The 25,592-nt window shown below is 40.3% G+C and overlaps 1 protein-coding gene and 1 long non-coding RNA gene across 2 annotated transcripts; one reads left to right on the forward strand and one right to left on the reverse strand.

Moving 5' to 3' along the window:
- Positions 1-3,179: 3,179 nt before the first annotated feature.
- Positions 3,180-22,763, reverse strand: MASTL (microtubule associated serine/threonine kinase like). The gene is made up of 12 exons (XM_082326513.1): positions 22,569-22,763; positions 20,141-20,278; positions 18,516-18,655; positions 17,628-17,716; positions 16,168-16,274; positions 15,612-15,744; positions 14,860-15,032; positions 12,436-13,680; positions 10,594-10,732; positions 7,237-7,350; positions 7,045-7,146; positions 3,180-4,301 (listed from the first exon to the last, which is right to left on the reverse strand). Exons 2-12 carry the CDS (start codon positions 20,273-20,275, stop codon positions 4,144-4,146), a joined length of 2,535 nt encoding a protein of 844 aa, XP_082182639.1. The 5' UTR covers positions 20,276-20,278; positions 22,569-22,763; the 3' UTR covers positions 3,180-4,143.
- A 197-nt stretch (positions 22,764-22,960) lies between these two features.
- On the forward strand, positions 22,961-25,272 carry LOC309590702. Its single transcript, XR_014228193.1, has 2 exons — positions 22,961-23,597; positions 24,576-25,272. It is a non-coding gene; the product is annotated as an uncharacterized lncRNA (long non-coding RNA).
- Positions 25,273-25,592: the final 320 nt, after the last annotated feature.

The following is a 25,592-nucleotide window of genomic DNA, read 5'->3' on the forward strand; positions in this document are numbered from 1 at the left end:
TGGATGCTTTGGCTGTCCAGAAGAGCCTGCTGGCTACATTGTGAAGAAGCAGTCTCATTCTTAAAGTTATCATACAGAACAACATCACTGTTAAACATTTACTTGTAACTCATCACTGGGCCTCAGCTGCTAGGGCTATCTCAAACTCACTGTAACTTGAACAGATTCCTAGTTAGCTGGTATTTCAGCTTAAAGGTAAGCAGAAATTATTTATTTTTTTATAATTTGCCCAGGTACAAGGAGACATGGCTTTAACTTGGAGAAAGTGGCATAAGCAGATGATTGGAGCTCAGAAGTGGGATATGTTGTTCTAGCTGGTGCTCTCCTCAGGAGGGCTGGCAGTCAAAAACAGTTCTGCCTAGCACTGGGAACATCTAGACCCAGCTCAAAATTGCACTTTTGAAGTAAATATCCAGCTAGTTTCCTGCAGCAAATCCAACTTCATCTAAAAAAGCATAGGTTTGCTCTGGGTGAAACTAGACAGAAGCTGTTCCACCTACACCCAGGGGCTCAGTGGGGGGGGGGGCGCAAGCTGTTTCTTTCCTGCTCTGGGCCTGTGGAGCCACTGTCAGCCTTGACTCCTTTTGGTTACCACCGAGGAGCAGACTCCCAGCAGGAGTTACAGATGGTCTAAGGACTCTGCTCTCCTGCTACTAAATACACAAGTGTAGCTTGTAATAAAGACTGCAGGAGGGTGTTACCAAGTTAAGGGCATACACACCTGTATTAGGCGTTTCCCTACTTACAATCACTGTCTTTGCTGGGGCCAGGGGGAAAACAGTCAGGGTTTCCATGTGTAAAAATCCACCTCCCACACCCCAGCAGGGTCAAAAGTATAATACAATTTAAAGATTAAAAAAAAAAAAAAAGCAGAAGCAAGCAACAGCAAGACTACAGTATTTTATTTTATATATTTACACAAAAGTGTGCAAAGTAAATATTTTGAGAACATAGTAGAGAGGAAAAGAACACATGTTACTCTAAGAGTAACCCGTAGGTAAACCTGATCATGCTGAAACTGGACCTACTAGCTCAAGAACACGCAGCAGCATTTTAGTATCTTGGCCTCCTTGCTCAGTGTGTAGGTGAGCCTAACAGCAAGTTAGTGGTAGTAAGAGTTGTCCAAGACTGCTATTTCTGTGTAAGAAAGTGTGACAGTTACTAATCTCTACAGTTTTTAGCACACTTGTGTCCAGCTAATAGCAGATAAACTGTCTCCCAGATGACCTAGAAGCTACAGAGTTTATAGGTTAGGCACATAAAGAAAGTTTAGGCCTTCAAGAAACACCGTGTAACAGCTAGAGTACTTGCCAAGTGGTATTCCACAGCTTCTAAGGACCAGAAACTTTTGCCAGCTTACACAAGTATTTGTAGTTGGTTACTAATGAGAAGAAGCTTTAATCTCTTTCAGCTGCTACATCATAGCTTTTTATACTTTTCCCTGGAGTATTTCAAGTCAAGCAATAAGTGGGGCAAAAACAATGGCATTAAGGAATTCCATATTGAAGAATAAAGCTAGGATTCACCTTTTTAACCACACAAACAAAACCTCCATGCCACTACAAAAAAAAACTAAACAAAACACAAACCACAAAAACCCCACAACAAACAAAACTACACCACAAACCCCAGCAATCTACTTGTTAAATTCAGCTCCATGTTTGCTATGATCAGGATAAATGCAAGATATTGTAGAGAACGGGGTATTGCAAGGCTTCAGGGCTAACTGTGCAGGATTTAAGAGTTCTGGGCAGCAGTGTAGTGGTAAATGTTTAAATTAGACATTCTGATTTGTCAGTTGGCCTATTTATTGTTCTACAGAATTTATGTTTTTTATTGCATTATAAAACTATGGTAGAAGAATCATAATTTTCTTTTAGAATAAGGTTTTTATAAGAAGGTTTGAGGTTTTCATAAGAAAATAGTAAGTTAACAAGATTCTTTATGCCTAATGTTTTGGTGTACTACCACCGCTAGTTCTGTATATGCTAGCATTAGATTACCTAAGACTTTTTAGCAGTTCTGTAGTTCATTGTGATGGGTCAAGAAAAAGTTCAGGTAGAAGCTGACTTGACCCTTGCAGCTGATTAAGAACTATTTCAAGGGGTTAGAGGTTAATCTTCAGAATGTCATACCACTGTAATTTTTTCTGCCTTGAAGGGAATGTATCATCCTGCAAAATGGGAACAGGTTGTAACCATTTGTGAAGTCCTGAAGACACAGAGCTGTTGTGGTGTTCAGTTTACATTATTTCCTAACACATTTTTAGAGTATTTTCCTCCGTATGAAACTGAGGTTCATTCTTGTAAGACTAGTTTTCTTAAACCAGATTACTAGAAATGGAAAAATAAATTGCATAAAATATCAGCGATTACTTAAGGTATTCCTCCTCCCCCAGTTTATATATTCTAACTATACACAGGCAAAAGCTGAAGAACTTCCCATCATATTCAGAGAATGTTGTCTATGGATACTGCTTCAGTAATGTATTACATCTGATTGCTTGCACCTTTTTCATGTAACATTAATTTTGGTAAGATTCAACAATTTAGAAGTTTTCTGAAACAGAAGTCCTTCACAAAGGGAGTGAGAGTCACTGTGTGTTTTGCAACCTGCCAAGATTCTGTTCCACTGTTTGAGCTATCACACCTAGAGCTGGGATTTGTCATTGAGCTGTTAAGAATTCGCTCTCTTTTGGTCCTAGGAAACTTCCTTTTTCCTCCACCATTCCCCTTCCTTCCCCAGCCACCTGAGGGGACAGCAGGAAGCCTAGCAGACACTGTTTGCTCAGAATTCCATCAATAAATCTTGTTTTCCAGGAAGCAGGGCAATGAAGGGACAACTCGCTCCCCCTGCAAGAAGGGTCAGTTCATGAGACTCAAAAGCCACTTGGCAAAAATCACTAGCAAAATTCATCGCTTCTGGCACATGGCCCCTGGCTGGCACCACCATCTAGCACAATTGATCTTAATCTAGCACTTACAAACCTGAAAAATAAAAATCTTCAGTAAGGCAGCTGAGAAAGATACCTATGCAAGAAAAATACTGAAGATAATTTAAACAGAATTACCTATAAACAAACCTCTAAAACGTAGCAGATGCAAGTTCTGTGTTGCATTTGAAAATAGATTTAAATACACTTCTCCCTAATTAGGATTTATAACACTGAATATACACTTGTAACTTAAGTTCTAGTAAAATCTGAGATCTGGTTGTGAGTTTACAGAACAACAGCCTGTTAGTTTGCAATGCATTATAGTCTTTAATGTATAGCAGCTTCAGTATGAATAATACTTGACTTGTTAGCTAACACTCAGGTGATTTTTTGTTTTCTATCATCTGACATGAGTAAGCCCAAACACATATACTCAGCGTTTTCTATTTGAAACAAGTAATTGCTAAAATCTATGCCCTTCAGTCCATCGTCCTACAGCGTTAAGTGATTACAAGGCAGCAATTTAAACAGACTCGCCCCAAGTATCCTTTCCCTACCTCTTTGTCTAGGAAAGGATAATAACCTGTGGAACTACTGTCATTCTCGCATGCCACATCTAGCCAAGTTAACTTTGAACAACACTGTCTTTTAACCCTTCTTGGGATAAGATAAACAGAAGTAAGACATTTCAGTGCTGCATTAAGATTTCAATTTTCCACCTCGAATAAAAATACCAGTTTTGCACAGTGGATAGATATTCAAACTGGTCAGAAAGGACTACTCCTAAACAAGACTGCCACCACACTGAACCACTAATAGGTAATTATAATTAGATACAAGTAGCATGCATTTATGTCCTTTCCCTAGCATGCTTAACTGGGAAATAACTTCACATCTCCTAACAGGAGTTACTTATTGCTATTAAAAAAGCCCCATCATTGCCAAGTGTTATTAGCTCCAAGAAATACAACGCTCTGGCCTCTTAGTAAGGTGCAGTAAGTGAGATAAAAAGTAGCATGGAAGCACTTGATACCAGCTAAGTTTTGTACAGTAGTTTCACTTTAGAATAAAGGATACAATAATAAAAACAGGCTGATAACTTAAAACACCTTCTAAATTTGGCAAGGAACCTTAGTTAAGACCAAACTAGTGTTATAGGACAACCTGTAAGTGTGCAAAAACATGGATAAAGTTCACTTATCTTGATGTTATAAGCTAAATCCAGACACAGTGAGGTGCTGAGCATTATTCCTAGCTTCAAAGTAAGAGGTATCAGTTTCATCATCCGGCTGAGGTATAAACGGCATAGGTTGATTCTGGAGATTATCCCAGTCCACACCACGAAAGAGGGGGTGATGTTTCAATTCTGAAACAGAAGTTCATATAAACATTAGAACCTTCCTTTTGTCCAAGCCCCATAGTCACTTTGTTCCCTTGATGCATAGCTGTCAGTAGATTTGCTCTGTTTTGCTGTTTTAGAAATTCACAAAAGTGCAAACTGCAATTGGGTTTTGATTACCCCCGACCTCAGTGGGATCAAACTATTGTCATGCCACCTAACCATCTTCCCCTAGCCGGAGAACCTATTCTACACAGCGCACATACTGGATCAGAGGTGCCCTAGGGGCATTTCTCACGATAGGGCACCACAGAAATTTTAAGCATCACTTCAAAGTCTGTTTCTAATTTTGCCAAAGTTCTGTGCTGAGTAGACAGGCGGGAGTCACTCCCACCCTTCTCCACTCCCGGCCACCTGCCTTTTGCTAGCTCGTGGAGCGGTCCTCCTCTGCTTTGTGCAGTCCCCTTTGGCCTACCACCAGGCACCGCAGTCTGAACACCCTTATGGTGAAGTTACCACCGATCACCGGATTCCTCTTTCCCAGCCTGGCGGTGGGATAACTAACCAAGCCGCAAGACTTTGACTCAAGGAGAACTCCCCTGCCCTGCCTGTTCTGACCAGAAAACGACTCCTGGCACACAGGATCGGATGCGTCTTCTGCATTTCCTGGGAACACCACTCCCTGATGAAAGGGACTTTGCTACTTTAACTCAGTCCAAGAAAGCACCTTTTCAGCCAAGTGGGATACAAACCCATGTTTTTACTACTTGCACCACAAAAATCAAAAGCAAATAGAAAAAATAGGACAGGTTAAAAAAAAAAAAAAAAAATCAAACCACATTTAGAAGGAGGTGGAAGTTCAACCAAGACAAACACTCACTACAAATTTTAATTCTAAGCACATACCACAGGCTTTTAGCTGATCAACTGCAATACATTAACACTTATTATTTCTACATTTCCTGATCAAATAATATAACACAATACTAAAGTTTATATTAGACAAAAGGCAATAAATCAGAGGGTTAGTCTTCTAACTCCTTCTAATGGCTTCAGCAGGACACTGCACAGATCCACTATCTCAGAACTGTGTGTAGCTCTGCTCTTAAAGCTCTCACACACTGAAAGTTGTCTTCAGCCAAAACGGTAAGCAGACTTCATTGTCTTTTGCAAAGAAGTGATGTGTACCATAGCCAGCGGCTCCTGCCCACGTCTTTGAAGAAGGGGGAAAAGAAGCAAATCCAAACTTTGGATACCAGCGTTCTCTGCCAAATACTGCTCTAAAGCTTTCTTATCTGGAAAGACCGAACCCATAGAAGCACAGCACTAGGACATGACATAACTGGGATTTCTCAGTAAGTTAGGCTTCACACTGGAAAAACAGAGAGAGGGAGAGCACGTGTATTGGGGAGGGGGGAGAAGATGACAGTGATGGAATGAAAAAAAAACTTAACGGTTGTCCTGAAAGCTACTCATCCAGCTTCACTTCAGTGGCCTATAAATTGGATAAAGAGATCGGATACAGTTAAAAGGTCCTGACAAAGAATGAATTTCCAGAACTTCAGATGACATAACGGTTTCTTCTAATCTAGTTTAAATTTCTATGCATGACAGGCAACTAGATTTCACCCTATTATCCAGGAATAAAGACAATAACATGTTTAACTAAAACACCTTCAAATTAAGACATTAGAGGCTTTTTAGGAGACACTAAAGAGCCATAGAATGCCCTGATGACATCATGATCTTCATTTACAACTGTGTGCCTGCTCCAGTTTGAATTGGCCTGGTTTCAGCTTCTAGCCTTTAGTCTCTTTATGACTAAACATTTCCATAATAATTTCCTTCTCTAGTGATTTCTTGGGCAGTTTTCTCGTAAGATTTCTTCCTCTTTTTCCAAAATATTTCACTCTAAGCTTTCTTCATGTTACCTTTTTTTTTTTTTTATAAAAATATAGTCGCTGTTACAACAGCAAATATTTAGTCATAGAATCATAGAATCATCAAGGTTGGAAAAGACCCTTAAGATTGAGTCCAACCATTAACCTATCACTGCCAAGTCCATCTATACCATGTCTTCAAGCACTGTATCTATCCGTTCTTTAAATGCCTCCAGGGATGGAGGCTCAACCACTTCCCTGGGCAGCCTGTTCCAGTGCTTGACCACCCTCTCAGTGAAGAAGTTTTTCCTAATATCTAACCTAAACCATCCCGGCGCAGCTTGAGGCCATTTCCTCTCGTTCTATCACTCATTACTAGTCATCCCACAAAGGAAAAAAATTATATAGACCCTGTATAGTATATACTGTGTAACTCTGTGTTCCCCTATACATTCAGTAAAGACAGGCCGATTCCTAAGAAAAAGCTCCTTCGAATTAACTTTTGTAGGAGGCTTCTCTCCCAAACTATAGGCTTTTAATGAAGGTTCATAAAATCTATTAGGTCAAAAACCCCAAATACCTGTTACTGAGTTAGATAAGAGTGAACTTTGGTACCTCAGATGTCAAACATTAAACATCCATAGCAAAACAGCGTTAAAGCAAAACAAAAGTTCAAGAAAAAAACACCACCCCCCCCTCCAAAAAATTACCTTATTCAAAAGGGCAAAATCCCACAAGTAATACAAAAAATACCACAACTTGTTAAGTGTTCTGGCACTATACATAGAACCTAAAAAGGCATTAGTTTATTAGTCTAAGTTGCAGGAGGACATCACCACTTTGAACTTTTTAGTTAGTTGCAAAGAACACAAGAGAATTTTAATACTAACCCTTCAGTCCAGCTCTCTTAGTGCTGTCAATTGTTAGAAGAATATCTATTGCATTTTGGGCATTATCAGACAGCTTTTCTTCACCCTCAGGCCAGGGAATATCTACAGACAGAGACGCAGATGAGTCGGTAACTCAAACCATAAAACAAATGTTGGATATACATGCTTTCCCCGATTACTGAAACAGATTACCTCTTTTCAAAATATTTTGGAAGACCTGTGTTGGTGTTTCATCATTGAAAGGTGGAATTCCAGTTAGAAACTCAAACAGACAAACTCCAAGGGCCCACCAGTCTACAGCAGAACCTGATAAGAGAAATCCAGGTCATTACACTAACACAAAGGTTTAATGATATTTGCGAAGATTTGAAGATAGCCATGGCAGAAATTGAAGAGTGTTTAAATCCTGCAAAATTTCTTGGAAATGAAGTCAAACCATTGAACTTAATTTTCATTTGTCTAAATTTATGTCAAAATATTGAAGACAGCTTGCAGAATGAACCAGCACACAAGAAGCTGGAATTACTTTCCATTACACTAAAGTTGATTAGGGCAGTGAATAGCTGCTAGGTCTCTATCCTTTGTTTATTTAATAATTTTGGTTTGCCATGTGCCAGGGTTTTTTTGCCAAACCCATTTTATTAACCTACTTAAAAACAAGCAGGCAAAGCAATCCCAGACAGCACTGCATGCATTCTAAGCTTTCTGCATCTTTAAGCCATGCCCACTCCATTGTATAAAGAATAGATGCCACACTTGCTGCAAGAAAGTCTTTGAAAGAGAATAAATGTAGTTTTTCTTGTCTTTTTTGGCATATAAAAAAATTAAGACACCTCCAAGTTAAGAAAACAAATATTTTGAGCCATTTCAAAAGGACTATTAACTAAGTTTAGAAATGCTGAAAACTGAAATGTATAACTAGTAATCTAATGCACTTTTAGCAACTTTTAACAGCAGTAAGAGTGCCCCACCAAGCTAAGCATATCAAAGCAGTGAGATCACATCCACTGTTGTTAGAGGTACTTGGATATTCAGATAAAAATTTTCCCAGCTTCAGTCAAAGTCTAGTAAGATCACAACTCTGAACAATGTAGCAACACATGTTTCAGCAGCAATTTTTCCCACCCGAAGTTTAACAAAAGATGAGATTAACTCCTACCATATCCCTGCTGAATCACATCTATCAACATTTGAAACAAGAAACAGAAATATCGGGTCTTGAGCATCTGAGCCTTCTTCACCCATACACAGAGTAATTCAGACAGATCACAGAGTGAAGGGAAGCAATGAGAAAAAGTCTCTCTGGTTTATTTCCTGTTACACAATGTCTAAGAATGCCGACTTTACTCTTGAAGTACAGGCTTAAGTGTGATTTCTGATAGGCTAGTCACAGTGATACTGATGTTTCCCAAATCATTTGTGGAAGTATCACACGTTCTCATGTGGGGTGCATGTTGGACAGATCTTTCTACATAGAAACATTGTTCGCCCGAACAATTTTCTTGGGAATTGTGATCTAGTTATACTTTGACTGTTCACAGTTATGGCTGAACACTCCATTTCTGCACAGTATATAGCAAACTCACCAGAGATCAGAGTCCCTGTGTATGAAAAGACAACGAAGCAAGAACATTACAATTATTGAAAAAACCTAACAAACATCAACTATCAAGTGTGATTCTCTGAAGACAGAGGAATGCAGATCTTTTTCTTAAAGTAGTCACTCAACGATAAAGAAAGATGGCAATGTTAAATCTAATTTAGAAACAGAAAATAGTTTTGTAATGTGATTATAGTTCAGGATTACAACTACATTTACAAGCAAGTTAACACTGCCAGAAATATTTAGCAAGGGAAAGTTTTGAGTTCTGAAGCCAGAAAACCCTGGCTTCACTGAAGGTAATGGGAGATTTGTAATTTCCTGACATAATACTCAGACTTTTTGCGAGTTATCACTGGAGTCCTGAAAACACTCAATAATTGCATGGAAGTCACCTCACAACCAAGTTTCACATTGTCTAAGTAGCATTGATTACATTTCCAAACTATTATCCAGTTTTAATGCCTGCCAAATAACCAGGATTTCTAAATGGAAGGGCAAAACAACAGCTACCTGTGTTTAGTAGTTTTAGTCGTTAGAGTTAAATTGTTAAATCTCTTCATGCAGTTAGTTAATGTATATTGGCTGCATACAGCAAAATTCCACGGATTAGTAATCACTATTTCTCAATGAAGAACTCATATCTCAGATAATTTTCCTAAGACTATTAGCTCTACAAAATAAAAGTATACTTTTGAGATGAAAATAAAATGTAATTATAAGTACAACAAATGTATCAGGGATACATTGCATTTATTTTTTCTTAATGATTCTTGCAAGTTAGCAGGAAAATATTTTAGACTTTTCGTTGATCTCAGTGGAGCTCAGGATTTGAGCCAAAGAAAGTTATGCACTACAAAGTTGTGCTATTTTATTTTCTTGTAGTACTTTGCAAAAAATCCTTCGGCTGGGGCTGCACGGCTAGAAGGCGCATCCCCTGGGTGGTGGATAGGGGATCCCTCTCTGGAGGGTGCACCGGATAAAATTGAAGAAGGTGCCGCGAACCAACGCATCCTAAGGGAAGGCCACCCTGACAGAAAAACCACTGGCCCTCCAAGTCATGGGGGTTGGGCAGGAGGCCAACTACCTCCTCCCAGAAAAAAAAAAAATAAGAAGTTGCAGAAACGACAAGCATCAACTCGGAGATGGAGAAAATCAGTAATGAAGTGAGGAGGAGGAGATGGAACTGGATCGGTCATGTCTTGAGGAAAAAACCAACAGAAGACTGCGCTGTGGCCCTTGGGACTCCAGAGCACGCAGCCGCAGACCGATCGAAGTGGAAGAACGATGTTCGCGCCTTGTGTGCCTCCTGGCACTGAGAGAATTCAGATTCAGATCAGACTTTGCAAAAAAAAAAAAAAAAAACTTGATGGCTACTACTGTCCACTTATATGGAAGATCCTGCCAGAAATCTTAAGTGTTGAATGAGGTCACACAACTCAATAACTGACTTTAATGTAACATTATAAACTTGTCTGGATGCACACAACACTTTAATATCCATAAACACGGAATACATTCTATATTCTATTGGAGGCTTAACCCTTTCATACTAAATTTCACCAAGTTCCCTCTCCCTACCCTGAAGAATCTTTAAGGACACTCAGAACGACCAATGTGTGATTCCTAAGCCACATACAAGTCTCAGGCTGCCTAAGTACAGCTTCCAAAACATTAGATTAGCAGGAGGCAAGACTATGCTGGACAGTCAAAACCTCCAGTCATGCGAAACAAATAACTGGAAAGAGCAGCTGAAGTGAACACAGACATCCATGTTGGCAAAAGCTAAGCACTAGGTATTTTTAAAGAAGTCACTATCCTATTCCTTGAAGGCTTTAGAGCTCTAGAGCTCTTTTAGAAATGTAAATATGTCACCTTTCAAGTATTTCCAGTATTTCCACTTCAAGTATTTCCAGTATTTCCATTTCAAGTATTATTATTTGTCTTACCATGAGGCTTTGTCAAAAGCAGCTCAGGTGCCAGGTAGTCTGGGGTCCCTAGGATGCGTTCACCTTCTACTGGGGCAGCTCCTCTTCTTACACTCTTTGGAGTTCTATATGGTGTGCCAGCATCTCCCTGATGAGGTGTCTTAAGATGCAACACAGATTTCAGATGTCAAACAAAACCAGCTGAGAAACTCACATCTCCAGGTTTAGTAACAGGTATAACAGTTGATACTTAAGTTCAAGTCAAGAACATGTCACAAAACATACATTCCCTGAAAAAGTATGTGTGAAATGTGCTTCTATTTCTTAACTTTTTATGCTTCAAGATGGTTGAGGCAAATTGATGCCTACTCTTTAAGAAAATCTTACTTAAGTTCTTCCTCCACTGTCACATCCATAAGTAACGTCTCAAAAAAAAAAACAAACCCAAAACAAAAAAACCCCAATCTTTCAAAATCTTTCAATCATGAAACTTCTGAAAGTAATTTGGGACATTATTTGAAGATAAAACATGCAGGCTTGCAGAGAGATCAATAAATTCTCACAGCCAGTAGGCTGACTGCAGTGAAAGATTTCCTGTTATGACCTGGAGATACTACTAAATTATTTTGCAGAGACTCTCATTCTTTATTTTTCAATATACCCTTAATTCCCATATATCTAGTATAATTTTGTTTCCAACTTCATCTTCAGTGCAGCAGAGGTCAATCCATTATCACTATGCCATAAAGGCTACAGAATCCACTATTAAACAGAAAACAGGTAATCAGCTCACAATTATGTGACTTTAAAAAGAATCACAAAAGTATATAAAAAAGGTATCCTCCTGTGCAAATCTAAGTTACAAAAACATATAATGCCATCAGTCATATACTTCTCAGAAGATGCAGTGCATACTACTCTGACTCCATTTCAGCTGAATGGAAGCTAAGTTTCATAGTCAATTAAAATTTTATGCAGCTGAAACAGATGCTAGCAATTCAAAAACATGAGAAAAAATGCTTCCCCAAAAATAATGTTTTGAATGTCCCCTTTTGGTACACCAAATCATTCAAAATGCTGCCAGTTCTGTCAGAAAGCTTTAAATCCTACAACTATAACCTACATAACTAGATGAACATCTTAGAAAGCTATGCCAAAATGAAACAGGAAACGCTGATTGAAAGGTATACTTTTGCTTTTCCCACATTGGGGCTCTAATTTACTTTAGGACAAGATTTTTTTACTTACTATCAGAAGGATTAAAAAGGTCAAAGCAAAAACTTCATAACCTGCAAGCAGCTATTACTGTTTACATCAATCTTTAACAGGCTTGTAATTGCTACTTGACAGTACACGTTACACAATCACTTTTACCAGGATAAAAAGAAAAAAAGAAAGAAAATACCAAGCACAATAGCAGTTAGAGCAAGCATTTGCAGACCATCTTGGGAGGGATGCAGGATTAAAAAAAAAAAAAAAGAAAAAAGAAAAATCAAAGACTACCCATTACATCAGGAAACCTATAATTACTCAAAGGAAGTACCACACTGCACTAAAAGCAGGATGAGACAAAACAGCACATGCTTTCTTTACCAGTTCACTGTAAGAGCAAAGATTTCTCAGAGACGTGGACAGACAATGCACGTTGAACCAGAGGCAAACCAGCAGACACATAGTTATTGCTAAGCTCTTACAGAAATTATAATTTTGGCCACACAAGTGCAGTAAGTGAAAGCCTGTCACCAAAGGTCACTTTGACAGACTACCTCAAACTACTTCAATTTTCTGTAAATTAACAACAGAAGTAATTTCAGATCTCTAATGTCTAACGCATGCACAGATTCTACATGTCTCCTTACGTACCTGATAGACCCTATATGGTCTTCCTTTCTGTAATGGAGTAATAGCTGTTGGGTAAGAGCCACTACAAGCAGGTGAAAGATCCATTATATCTAAGGAAGCCATGCTACATGGCTCAGATACATTGGATATGTTAATCGGACTATTATAACTTCGAAAAACAACAGCATTTTTTTTGAAGAGATTCAGTGCTTCCATCATCTTTTCTGAAGGAGAAGATACTGTGTCAAGGTAAGTTTCTTTCATGTGTTTTTGGTCATTATCCTTTTCATGATGTAATGGCTTGCAGTCCTGGACAATATGTGCTTCCTCTCCATTTTGCAAAGCATCTCGAGACCCTGGTGATGTTATTAGCATGCCTTCTGTTTTTGGTTCCTCAAAGGAGAGGTCTTTAACACTTTTGTCCAAATCTAAAAGCTGCTTTTCTATGTGGCTTTCTGTAACAGACATTTCAGGAAATGATAAATCAGAATCTGCACTGAGGATTCCTAAAGGTTTTTCATCATCAGTGCCTAAAAAACTTGAGTTCATGTACTCCTTTTTATCATCCTTTTCATAGTCTGTATCCAGATAACACATAAGATTTTTGGCTATAATTGGAGTAAATGATTTTCCTACAGTTTGCTGGTTACCAATAAAATGCTTAACTTCCATGCTTTTGCAGGTGTCATGTAGGCATCCATCATCACAAAGCATTAAGGACTGAATTTCTGTTGTCAAACCTGTCCTTTTGTTTGCTGGAAATTCTGAGATCTGACAGCCACGTTTATATTCCGCATTACTTTTTTTAACATAGTTAAATTCCTGACAAGGACTAGTGTCCACTAATTCAAAGCTTCTTTTTACACCTGGCTTTTCAAAAATTTCTTCCTCTTTGATAGGCTTGACAGGCTCATTCTGCCTTGAAGGTGACTGTTGTTGATTGGAAGTTTCTGCTGTTTCATTAGTCATCTCTCTCTTATTTACGAAGAGTTTTTCTTCCCAAATCTTATTTTCAGAAAGACATTTTCTGACTATGCCTTTCACATCCAGTGTGGTCACAGGAGTATCTGTTATATCGGAATGTTCAGTTCCCAACTTCTGCCTACTCCCAGAATCATTGCTGCTGATAGGAGAAACGGCAGACTCCAGTTCTTTTTTCTTTAAAACTTTAATACCTCTGCTATTCAGTAATTCTACATTTGAAAGGAGAGCTGACCCACTGTTACTTGTTTTGCCTGTTGCAGAACATAGTTCATCTTCACTTTGCTGCAAATGAGCACATTAAGTTTTAAGTATCAAGAAAAACAGGATTAAAGCATTATAGAAATGTGTCCTTTAAAATACCTTATTTCCACTTCTATGAAGAACTGCAAATTGGCAAGCATTACTTATTCTTTAAAACCACTGGTAGTGACAAATGTGACATAATACATTAAAAAAATCAAAACTAAATTAAGGATAATTTGACTTTTTTTAAGACCATAAAATAAGCTTACTAGAATACAATAGAAAATGCAGTATTTTTAAATGCCTGAGGATGAAGAAATATAGTAGTTAAAGTTGTATTTGTGATTCTATGTTACAAAGTTAAGCTATGGAAGTTCTCAGTTTCCAAGAAACCCCAGATCAAAGAGCCCCATCATACTACCCTGTGGCATATTATACTTCAGAGATGACGAAATGAAAGTCTGATATTACTACTATTTTGGTATCACAATACTAAAAACAAGGCCTTGGGAAATGGACAGTTAAAACAAAGAATTATAAATTGTTTTACACATAAGTTTTTGTGTGCAATCTAAATAGGAATCATGGCAAGGGACTAAATAGCATGGCAGCATTTTGGTTTAGGTCTGTATTTGTACTGAATGTCATTAACAGTTTAAAATAGGAGTAAGTATTTTGTATCAGCTATAATTACTGGTGTTAGGTTAGTTGATACAAAACCCTTCAGTAATACAAACATTAAACTTCACAGTTTTTAATAGCTAGTAGAAGTTTGAAATGTATTTTGTTTATTATTTTTCCCAAGTTCTGCCTTGTACAGAAATTCTTTTGTCTGCATGCTGAGCTAATAAAGCTATAGGCATAAGGTCAGCTTCCAAAGAGGCAGTGCCCTTAGCATTGCCCACTTTATGAGGAATAGGGCTAAACCAGTGCCACCCAGTAGAAGCCTTCTCTTTCACTTCTTTGCTGCAAGCTAAACAGCATTTGCTTTTCCTGTTATGTTGCACAGGACTACTATTTTTTTTTTGAAGAAAAAATAATGCTAGTTTGATCCAAAACTCCTATTCATCAAGGATTACAACCCCAGCTCCTTCTCCTGTAGGAAAGCTTCTCTACATGTGAAATAACTGGGGGAAGTAAGTAGAGGAGATCTGCAACAGTGCATATACAAGTACAAACTAATTTTCATTTATAGTGGGAAGATGAAACAGTCCTGACCTCTACATCTTTCTCCCACCTGGAGCTGCTGGAGCATTCTGATTCCATACTGGAAAGGTATGTGTGTGACTGACTACTGGCACTGGAGGTACCAAACCTTTTTCTTGATTGAAGAAGAGTAGGAGTTAAGCTTCTCACTGGCATCACAGGAGTTAATTGAGAAGTATCAAGATCTTAAGAGGGGGAAAAAAAAAAAATGTTGATACAAACAGGCAACATACATTAGACAGCTTCACCCTATGTCAAGCTTTCACACCAAAGGAAGTTATGGAAAGCTATGCGTGACATCATAATTTCTCGTCATCTTTCCTGCATAGTCAATTCACTCATTTTTTTTGAAGTAGGGACTTGCCAAGAATTGAAAAGCAACATGAACATTAACACTATAATAGCCTTCTTTCTTATTTCAGGTTAGAAATCAGAAAGCAGCCAGGTAAGACAATTTAAATGAAAGCACACATTGCTATATTAAATAATTTTCAATGAAAGCATGCCAAGAATTGACACTATTTCTGTAAAATCTTAAAAGGGTCATTTGAATTCAGTGGTTATGCATTTGAAAAAAAGTCAAAAGATGACATAAGTAGCGTAGGTGAAAACATGTCAGACCTTAAGTACTGGGGAAACGGTAGACAGCAAGTCACTGATAGAAGCACACCTTTTATCAAGTGGGCCCAAGCTACTCTCATCAAATTAAAAGACCACAACCTTACAGCCAGAGTATTACTTAGTACGAGGCTTGGTATACTCACATGTTTTGAATAATTTAGTTGAAAGAGGGGTATTTTCCTTTTGGACCATAGGTAAGGGAGAAACCACTCCATGCAGACTGTCAGATGATTGACTTGAATTGCACCCTGGCATTTTCATTCCAACAGGAGTATACTATCAAGCGGGAAGAAGCATAGTTAAAAGTTAATGGAGCCTGAACAAAACATCCAGGATTGAGAGTGTAACTTCACACATTCTTTATCACGTTTGCATTGGAGCTTAGCCATGCCCATTCACCAAATTTTTTGAAGCACAACTGATAGTCAGCAATTTGAAATATAGTCCAAGGTAATCACTTCAGAACTTCAAGGTACTGGAAACATATAATAAATCATTCTACCAGCTGGCAGAAGAGGTGCAAGAATAGCCTTATCACTCCTATTATTACATTTAAGATAGAATCATAGAATTGTTTAGGTTGGAAAAGACCTTTAAGATCATCAAGTCCAACTGTTAACCTGGCACTGCCAAGTCCACCACTAAATAGTAAGTAAACCAAAAGAATGAAGTACTTCAAAGACAGTGAAAACTACTTACAAAACCCAGAGAACTGATGAGAGACAACAATTGTCCTGGAGTACGTGAATAGTCTTGTTTTGGCTTTGCCATTGATGGTGTAGTAAGGATATCTATCATATTTATCTCTACAAATAGACAAAAAAAATAGGAAGCAGGTCAGGTTTTCCTTCTGCTATTAAATAAGCAAAGTTACAGGCATTTACTTAAGTTTTGTCAAGAGGGAAAATTTAGTCACATACTGAACAAATATACAAAAGAAACCACCAAACCCAAGTGAAAACATACCCATACATTCTTATTCAACACAAGCTGTTTCTTCCTGTACATCCATCATAAAATTACAGTTTACAAATACAGAAACTGTAAAAGTCCAGAGTCTTTCCCAACATACTATCTTGTAAGTGTTACATTTTCTAACTTGATACCGGCTTTGGTTTTTAGGTAGCAATTCCAGCCTATGGCCTGTGGGCTAAGATGGTAAATTTGATTCAAAGCCTGCTTTGTCTCCCAAAGACACCTCAAAAAAAACCAGACAAGTTTTTCACAGGTGAAAATTTAACCTTAGATGCCATTTTTTGGTCACTAGAGGTAAGTAGGCTTATGGCTTACATATTGCATTCAGCTAGACACAATAATCTGTCCCATTAGAACTTATCAATTAAAGCATTATATTATAGAAAACACAGCACACTCAGGATTTTCCTCTATACTCTTAAAACCATGAATCAGAAACTCCACAGACAACTCTGAATTTCTGCATTCCTTTAACTATATAAAAAGGATGTACCTGCCAGCAGCTGTCTCAAAAAAACAAACTGGTGCTTTGCAGCATTAGTTTGGCTGATACGGCTAAGGGGCTGGAGGCACAAACTAGTTCAGGAACTGGCTATTCACCTTAAGACCTGCAGCCTATTGCCAGTGCCAGACAGCCATTTAACTATTCAGCTATATTTTTTTGCTACCTGAAAACAGCATGTTCATATGCTAAAGCACTGATTTATAAACTTCTGTTAGGGACTCACCACCTCCCCATCCTTCACGTTAATGTCTGGAAGGTCCCAGTTCAGGTTGGAAATTAATATATACAAGGACAGAGAAACATGACTGAAGGACAGAAATAGCCAGAGAAACATCAAGAAAAAGCCAGAACTATTCATTCGCCCATTGAATTCTCTTAGTGGACTTCATAGAATACTTTGAAATCCATACCCCTCAAGAGAAATGGCTCTAGATCATACTTCATACACCTTTGTCCCAAAGAATAAATACCTTAGCTTCTGAAATGCAATGCATAGAGCAGACCCTTTACTAGCATGTAACTTGTCAGTACTTACCTACTAGAAATCAGATATTAGTGCAACATTTGGGCTTATTTAATTGAAAGCCCCCCTCTACAGGGATGGAAAGCATTCAAGAATATGGGAATGTGACACAAAAATACATTCTAATACAACCAAAAGGATACAGGCGACTCTTACCTCTGTTCAAAGTAACTCTGGAAAGCCCAAAGTCTGTCAACTTTATATGGCCCTGATTAGAAATGAGCATGTTGTCTGGCTTCAGATCCCTGAAGAAATGGATATAGTCAGCAAAAAGATAACTGACCAATATTAAGAAAGTTAACTGACCAGAAATACTCAATACAAAAATACATTGATTATAGCTGTTTCTCAGTAACATCTCTGAGCCAGCAGAAGATTCCAGTTGGAGGAATACACCAAAACAATTAAACATATCTAGCACTAAATATTGTACAAATGTCTCAGGCCTTCTAAAACCACCATGCATATCAGAAAAGTTGCACATTTTGTGTTTCAGCAGGTTTAATAAGTGTTCTTCATGAGTACTACCATCACAACATTTACTATTGTGTAGCTCCTACACATGACAGTACACATGACAAGCAAAGGTCTAGTAAGAGTTTCCACGTGTGTTCTCTGTAGTACTACTGAATGCAGCAAAGAGCTCTCGCTACAGGGGGAGCATTAGAGCAGTCAATGTCCCTTTGTCCTAGTTACATGCTTGCAGTATCCAGAGGGTTCCTGAACTAAGAGTCATTTAAAAGCCACAGGGAGAGGGCACCTAGAAGGCAGCATAGCTGCTAATACACCACTGTACTGGGGGAAGAGCATGCAGGCAGGGGAAAGCAGTGTATATTTGTCTGCTTAACATATATGGACAGATTTTATTTTAGGTGTTGTTTCATGACATTGCTGCAGTGTACACATGCAAAAAGAGCTTCCAGAAGCTCTAGCAAATGAAGTAGCTGTTACTATGAAATGGTGATTAGTTATGTGTTCAAGTGAAAAAGTAATAACCCAAACTACCAAATACTTATTTGTAAGAAAAAAAAAAGTATGTTTTACCTGTGGATTATCCCATGCCTGTGAAGATAGTCAAGAGCCAATGCTGCTTCAGAAATATACTTAATAGCCATTTCTTCATCAAAATAGCCATAAATATGGAGAAGAGATTTGACATCTCCACCAATAAGGTACTCCATCACCTGCCATTCAAGTGTTTTAAATTGAACATTTTAAAAACACATTTTAAATTTGCAAGTAAAATATAAAATAGCTTTCACCCCTAGGAAAATATAATTTCAAAGAGCAGAAGCTGATAGAAGCTTCCTTGCGCGAACTTAATCTACCACACAATACTTTTCACTCAGATAAAATAATTAAAGCTTCACATGACAGAGGACATGAAACATTTTCTTTTAATAGACCATTTACTTATTTTATATTATTTGCCTAGCCTACTTTCTGTAGTCAGCTCTCAAGTAACTACTATAGTCAGTTTTTTAATTAACTTCTGAAAGATTTTTATATTATAGAAAATAAATTTCAAAGCACTTATGTGGAACTCAAGGCCTGAAGCCAAAGACCACTGATATTTTGATTTGTATAGAACAGGTATCTAAATGATTTTATTTCCCAAGTGTTTATAGACAACATTAAATTCAGACCTGAGCCCTGTGAAATAAGTGCAAATTTCCAGAAATGTATACAGTGAGAGCAACTGTGCATATAAGACATGAAAAAGTATCTAAAAAATACACACATTAAAAATTATGTAAACCCACACATTATTATGGCGCATGTCCTATTCAAGATAAAAGAAAAGTCAGAGAGGTTTTAGAAACTCATTCTTCAATGACAATAATGAATTGATGGGGTTTTGGTCAAGAAATCTCACCAGTACTTAGATTCCAATATACAATACTATTCCATATATATGACTCTAGCATCTCCTTTACAAATCGTTCCCCCCTGAACTCCTCTACTCCATGCAGCAGTTAACAGAGATTCCAGGAAAAGAAGCCTTCATTTACACTCAAAATGTATTGTAGGAGTGCACAGCAACCTCACCTCAGAAGTTAATCAAGCTGTTCACTGTGTGCGCTTACAGCAAACCAGGCAAATTACACTAGACCCTTTGTAGACAGGGGTCTTAATCCATACTGCCTTTATGTGGAGGCAGTACATAAAACCATATTCAAGTCCTACTGAACTCCACAGTGCTCCATATAGACTAGCACTTTGCTTTGCCACTCAGTTATCCTCTTGTCATCTAGCCCAACTATCATAATGAATTTTGAGCAGGCAACAAGTAAACCAGATTTCCTCTAAGTGAGCCACAGGGTATCTTTCAGTCACTTGGATTCTGCTTGAACAGAATGGTTTCACAGAATGGTTTCTTGCTTTGTTTTCCCCAAGATTTCTACATATTCCTAAGACAGACTAGCTATTAGAAAAGATTCTCCTGTAAAAAAAAAAAAAAAAAAAAAAAAGAACACAAGTGGAAAGATCTCAAAGGTATGAGGGGAGGATAAATATTTCACTTGTTCAACCATTCTGAAAAAGAAGAAAGTAAAAGTGATTAAGGAATACCCACTCACTACCATAAAAATACATTTTCAGACATGAATATACTTCTGCACTCCATTTTCAATGCTATCATAAAACACCAGAGTCATTTATTTACTCACTAAATAGATGTTATTAGCTGACTGAAGTGAGTAGTATAAGTGCACAATGAAAGGACTTTTACTGAGAGCCAATGCATCCCTCTCTGCCTGGACCTGGTGAACCATGTTTTTGTTGATCATGTCTGCTTTTTTCATCACCTGAAAAACAAAACAAAATCAAGTAGATAAACATTCTTTTCTTTGCTCAACCCACAGTTCTTTAGTCAATTCATTTATTGAGATGTTGTGGATGCCCCATCCCTGGAAGTGTTCAAGGCCAGGCTGGATGGGGCTTTGAGCAACCTGGTCTAGTGGAAGGTGTCCCTACCCATGGCGGGGGTGCAACTAGATGATCTTTAAGGTCCCTTCCAGCCCAAACCATTCTATGATCTCTACACTTTAAGCTTGCATATATATGTGTATATACACACACATATATAAAACAGAGCTATAACTTCATATACAGACAGGTTATTAGAGAACCTTTTTCATTGCTCTCCTTCTAATTCAGTCCTGAATGGAAATCACACTACCAATATTTACTGCAATTGCACACACCGGAAAATGAGTGTTTAGGCTGTATGTGAAGTTACACTGCCCTGAGTTAATCCTCCTATCCACAGTACACAACTCAGAGCCAGGAAAAAAAGCATTCAATGTTTATATACACGCTTGCTGACCAAGTCTTTCCATTGCTTCAGAGGCTGAGATATATGGCCTGAGGATTGGAAATAGAGTGCAGCAGTAAGCCATCGAATCTTGGTGTCCTCAAGAGCAAGACTGCAACTATTCCAGCCTCTAATTCTTAACTTTGCAGAGAAAGCAAGTGAATTTTTTGCTTCATTTAAAATTTATAATCAAGTCACCCAACAAATATTTGTTTCCTTGGGATGAAGTCTCAAAGGCATGCAACTCACAGTGAAGAAATAACTAGCTTAATTGTGAATTAGGCTCTAATTCATTCCTGTATTGACTTACTCCACCATATGTTGATGCCTGCTCAATATTAATCTTGAGCAGAAGATGAATAATAGCACAGCTGATAGGTATTTAGGCAAGCATTGCATATGCATTGAAAGCTTGCCCACTTTCAACGTCTTTGGTCCAGATATGTATGGTGATATTAAAGCAAGTTTAATTTATCCATTCTCTATGCAACACAACTCTAAAAAGTTGAGTCTACAGCTACCAGCACCATTCAATAGCAGAATTTGATAACATGTAAAAATAGCAAGACATAAGAAGTGTAATTTGATACCTTTTATGTAAGTGTTGACCTTAACTGTAAAACTATTTAGCATATGTTAAACTCAGTAGCTTGAATAATCCATAAATCTCACTGCAATAGGGATAAAGGATTTACACGAAAGCTTTTTGGTCACAATACTTTCCATAAACTTGTGTAAGATACTACAGTAACACAATTGAGCTACTCAATATGCAGCACCTAAACTGTAGAAAACTATTTTCCACAGCTACCATCACTATTATCAAAGTTGATACAAAAAAAAAAATTCAAGGCATACACAAAATGCATAGAACTACGCTTTTAATTAGTGTTGACCATAACTGTACAAATATTTAGCACGTTAAACGTTGTAGCTGTGAACAATTCATAAACTCCACTGCAATAGTGATAAAGGATTTACACAAAAGCTTTCACCTCAAAATGCTTATGTGTCTTAAGTAGACATATGTAGCTCTGAAGAGCAATGTCTATTTTGAATGATTGTTTTTACATTTCATTTTTTTACATTTCCTTTTCTTTGTGTGCTATGCAGCTGGTTATGATCCTTTTAATTCCAAAGTCAAGCTTGCACAAACCATCAGTAAATTTTTTCCTACTGACAAGCTTAGCTTTTAGTCCTTTGCATATCAACATAGAAAATGCAAGTTTTTTTTTTAAATGTGTACTCAGCAAAAACCCTTTTTATAATTTGCTCTCTTTATACATCTTGGAGGCAGACTTTTCATTCAGCAACAAATGTGAGGACGCCCTCCCAGGGGCACGACAGCTGAACGCATTCAATTATAACGAGTATTTACAAGCAAGAAGCAAATAGCACACTGACGCATTGGAAGGCTTTTGGCGCAGCTCCCTCGACATTTAAGGCACTTTTAAAAGCAGCTGTTATCAGATGCCTCCTAGCCAAAGCCTCCAGGCGAACAGGAAGGCGAGGAGAAAGCTGAGCACAGCCGTGCGGACAGCACATCTCCAGGCACCAGGCTCCTGCCACAAGAGCGGCAGCCCCCCGAAAGCCCAGGTGCCCGGAGGCTGGGGGACTCGGCCCACGGGCCTGCCGGGGCAGCCCTCCGCGGGGCGCCTCCCCGTCCCCTCGGGACGTCCCCTTCCCACGCGGGGTTAAAGGAAAGCGGAGGGCGGCAACAGGCAGCGAGGGGGGCCCCGAGGGCCGCAGGGGGCGGGGAGGCGCCCCGCGCGGCCCCTCACCTTCACGGCGTAGAGCCTGCCCGCCTTGCGGCCCAGGTACACCTTCCCGAAGGCGCCGCGGCTGATGGGCTTCACGATGGTGAACTCCTCGATGGAGGGGGGCCGGGGAACCTCGACGCGCCTCGGGCCGGCAGTCGTGGCGGTGGCGGCGGCCCCCTCCTCCGGCCGCGCCTCGGCCGCCGGCTCCACCGTCCCCATCGCGCGCCCGGGCCCTGCCGCCCCGCGCCGATTCAAAGCGGCGCCCGCCCCGCCCCGCGGCGTCACCGGCCAACGGGCGGGCGCGGGGCCGGAGGGCCGTGCTCTCGCGAGAGCCCTCGCGCGGCGACCGTTGGGGCGGCGGGGGCGGCCCCGGCCTCCCCTGCGGCGGGCCGCCGCCTCCCTCACGCCTCCCGGCGACGCCGGGGCGCTTCGTGTGCCTGCCCCGGAGCGCGCCCGCCGCCGTTAGAGACGCCGTGGCTGCGGGGTGGCGGCGGCTGCCGTGATCTCTGCCCTCCGGCCTCGGCCGTGCGGTGCTGCTGCGGGTGGTATCTGGTGAGCGGTGCGCTCAGTCTTGCTCACAGCCAGGAGGAGTTCAATGTTGGTTATTGACACAGGCAAGCGGAATGAAGTTGGTTGCAATGTTACCTTCAAGGTTTGTGAGTGTTGCTCTGGTGCAAGTATTTCTGATAGGCTCTTGTCACTATCTCTGGCTAGAGCGTATTGCCTCATTACAGCCTTCCCAGCTTAATCAGAAGGGCCCCTTAAAAATTCCCTCACTCTCTTTATTGTATATAGCAATTAAAAAAAGGACCCACCGCATTCATTCTGTGGTAGTTTGTTTGTTTGCTTGTTTTGTTTAGAACATTAATTATGAGAAACTGGCAAAGCTGTTCATTTGACTAATAACTACTCCATTTGTCATCTAGGTTTCTAATTTAGCAGTAGGTTGTTACCTGCTCTGAGCAGGTAGACTGTCCTCTCATTTCCGCAGGATGCTCGAAGGTATAGGAATTCAACAGATCTCGGTGTGAGACATGAAGGAACTGGAAGGTAATATTTACTTAGAAAGAAACAACTGATTTTGGTCCCACATAATAATTTTCTCATATGCTTCACTCACATTTTCTCACACTTGCATATTTGCAAGCTCTAAGAGTTGTGCGTCCAAATGGCGGTAGCTGGGGTGGCTTGTGTGCAAGCGTGTGCCACCTATCCAGTCCTTGCTATCGCTGTTGAGCCCGTACCGTCTCTTAGCATCCTCTGGATTGGTGATGACAAACTTCTTTCTGGGCAGGTCTTTTATGATCAGGAGTTAGAATAATGTCATCTGTTGCTTCCCTCCAACTCTTGATTACTTCAGCCTCCATTAATCTTAGGCAGGGTTGCTCCCTGTTTTCTTTGTTTCCTTATTTCTGATATCTCCATGGCTACATTCTGTCTTCCTGTTGTGACAGCAGGGGCAGGGATGGCGTTTACAGCGTGCTCTGACCTTGTTGCCGTCCTCCTGTTCCCAGAGCGCAGGTGTTCTGGGAAATCACCTGCGATAGCGCCTTATCAGAGTGTGGGCCTTCTGCTCTCCGTTTACACAGCACAGTCCTCAGTGTTTACCAGTTTTACTGCTCTCAGCTATGCTCTTGGTCACTCTTTTAACCCTTGCCTTACTGCTTTTATGTTGCTTTCACATATACATTGCTGTTCATAATTCATTCACACCACTCTTCATTGTTCTGTTGCAGTCCCTACATCAGCACAGAGCTAGCTCTGTAGGGCTCAGTGCAGAACTATGCACTCAGCTGACGCCGCAGATCGGTCTCTTCAGGCCCTCGTTCTGCTCTAAGATACATCGCTTACAATCTGATACTGCGCAGGGAGCACTTGCTTGTACTTGTGAGGGAGTGCTGCTATCCCACAGATCCCGGCAATAGGTGCAATTTAATGAGCAAATGTAGAAACATGTTTTCAATTAGCTTTCTATAATGGTATTAAATACAATTTATCATTGGCTGTATTTCTCATTTAACTCTGCAGCATTAGTTCAGCTGTGTCTTGTCGGCAGCGATTTCAGCAGAGAAGCCCAGCTGAGAGCAGGAGGGATCACTCCCTTTGGTGACATCGCACGCTGACATCGGGTTACGCCAGTTGTGAAGCTCTGCCATCATCCGGCGTGTATTCCACCGCAGCCGGAGCTGATCCAGGAGAGGACCTCCCTTCCCCGGAGGCAGCGCTAGCCGTTGTGCAGCTGTGTAGGAAACTGCTTCACGGGTGGATCCAGGCAAACGTTCATCACCTTTTATGGTGGTTTTTTGTCGTTGGGCGAGGTTTCTGCCAAGTCGGCTACCTGAGCCTCGCGGTTGCGCTCGGGAGAGCGCTAGCGGAAAGCAAGAGATGCGCAGGAAGGCGGGGGAGGCAGCGCCGTCGCTGCGCTGATCCGAATCGGCGTAATTTGGTGTGGGATGGCGCTTCCCGTGAGGAAAGGAAGAACAGTGAAGAACAGTGGTCAGGTGGAAGAAAGAAAATGCCAATAAGACCCCAAAATAATTGGAGAGCACATGGAAAAATAGCACAAGGCATGGAAAAAGGATGACTGTCAAAGACCAAATTCTGCCCTATGTAGATGCATGTGGCTGTAGAGTCTTCATTTAATTACATTTTAACTGAATGTGAATATCAGTATTTAGGTTATTGATACATAATGTAATTTATAAAAGTTTCTTTTTACACGCGGTATACTCGGACTCCCTGCAGAGTATTTTCAGTGCTTCAGGAAGGCGTCCCGAGCGGCGGTTGTAAGGGCTGTGACCTCCGTGACGCGTACTCTTGCGACTTTGTTCCGCGTGGCGTGGCTACGCCGCCGGCGATCGTCCTGCGGATGCCCGGCGGAGCCGCCCGCGGCACCGCACCGCGGCGGCGGCGGCAGCGCCCCGGCCCCGCCGCCCCGCGTGGAGCGGGCGCCCCGCGGGGCCCTCCCGGCCCGGGGGATGGTTCGCCCCTCGCCCCCCCGCCCCCGTAACCGGTGGTGTCATCCTGCACGCGGCGGAGCCGGGA

The sequence above is a fragment of the Platalea leucorodia genome, assembly GCF_965183815.1.
Source record: "Platalea leucorodia genome assembly, chromosome: 1".
NCBI lineage: Eukaryota > Metazoa > Chordata > Aves > Pelecaniformes > Threskiornithidae > Platalea > Platalea leucorodia.

Bases quoted from the DNA above. Each gene is read 5' to 3' on its own strand.
- MASTL (XM_082326513.1), bottom strand. From the start codon at position 20,275: ATGAAAAAAGCAGACATGATCAACAAAAACATGGTTCACCAGGTCCAG. The intron at 18,656-20,140 runs GTGAGTAAATAA...CTTGAATGGCAG, and splicing joins CAGCTAATAACATCTATTTA to GTGATGGAGTACCTTATTGG. The intron at 15,745-16,167 runs GTAAGTAGTTTT...CCCGCTTGATAG, and splicing joins TCATCAGTTCTCTGGGTTTT to TATACTCCTGTTGGAATGAA.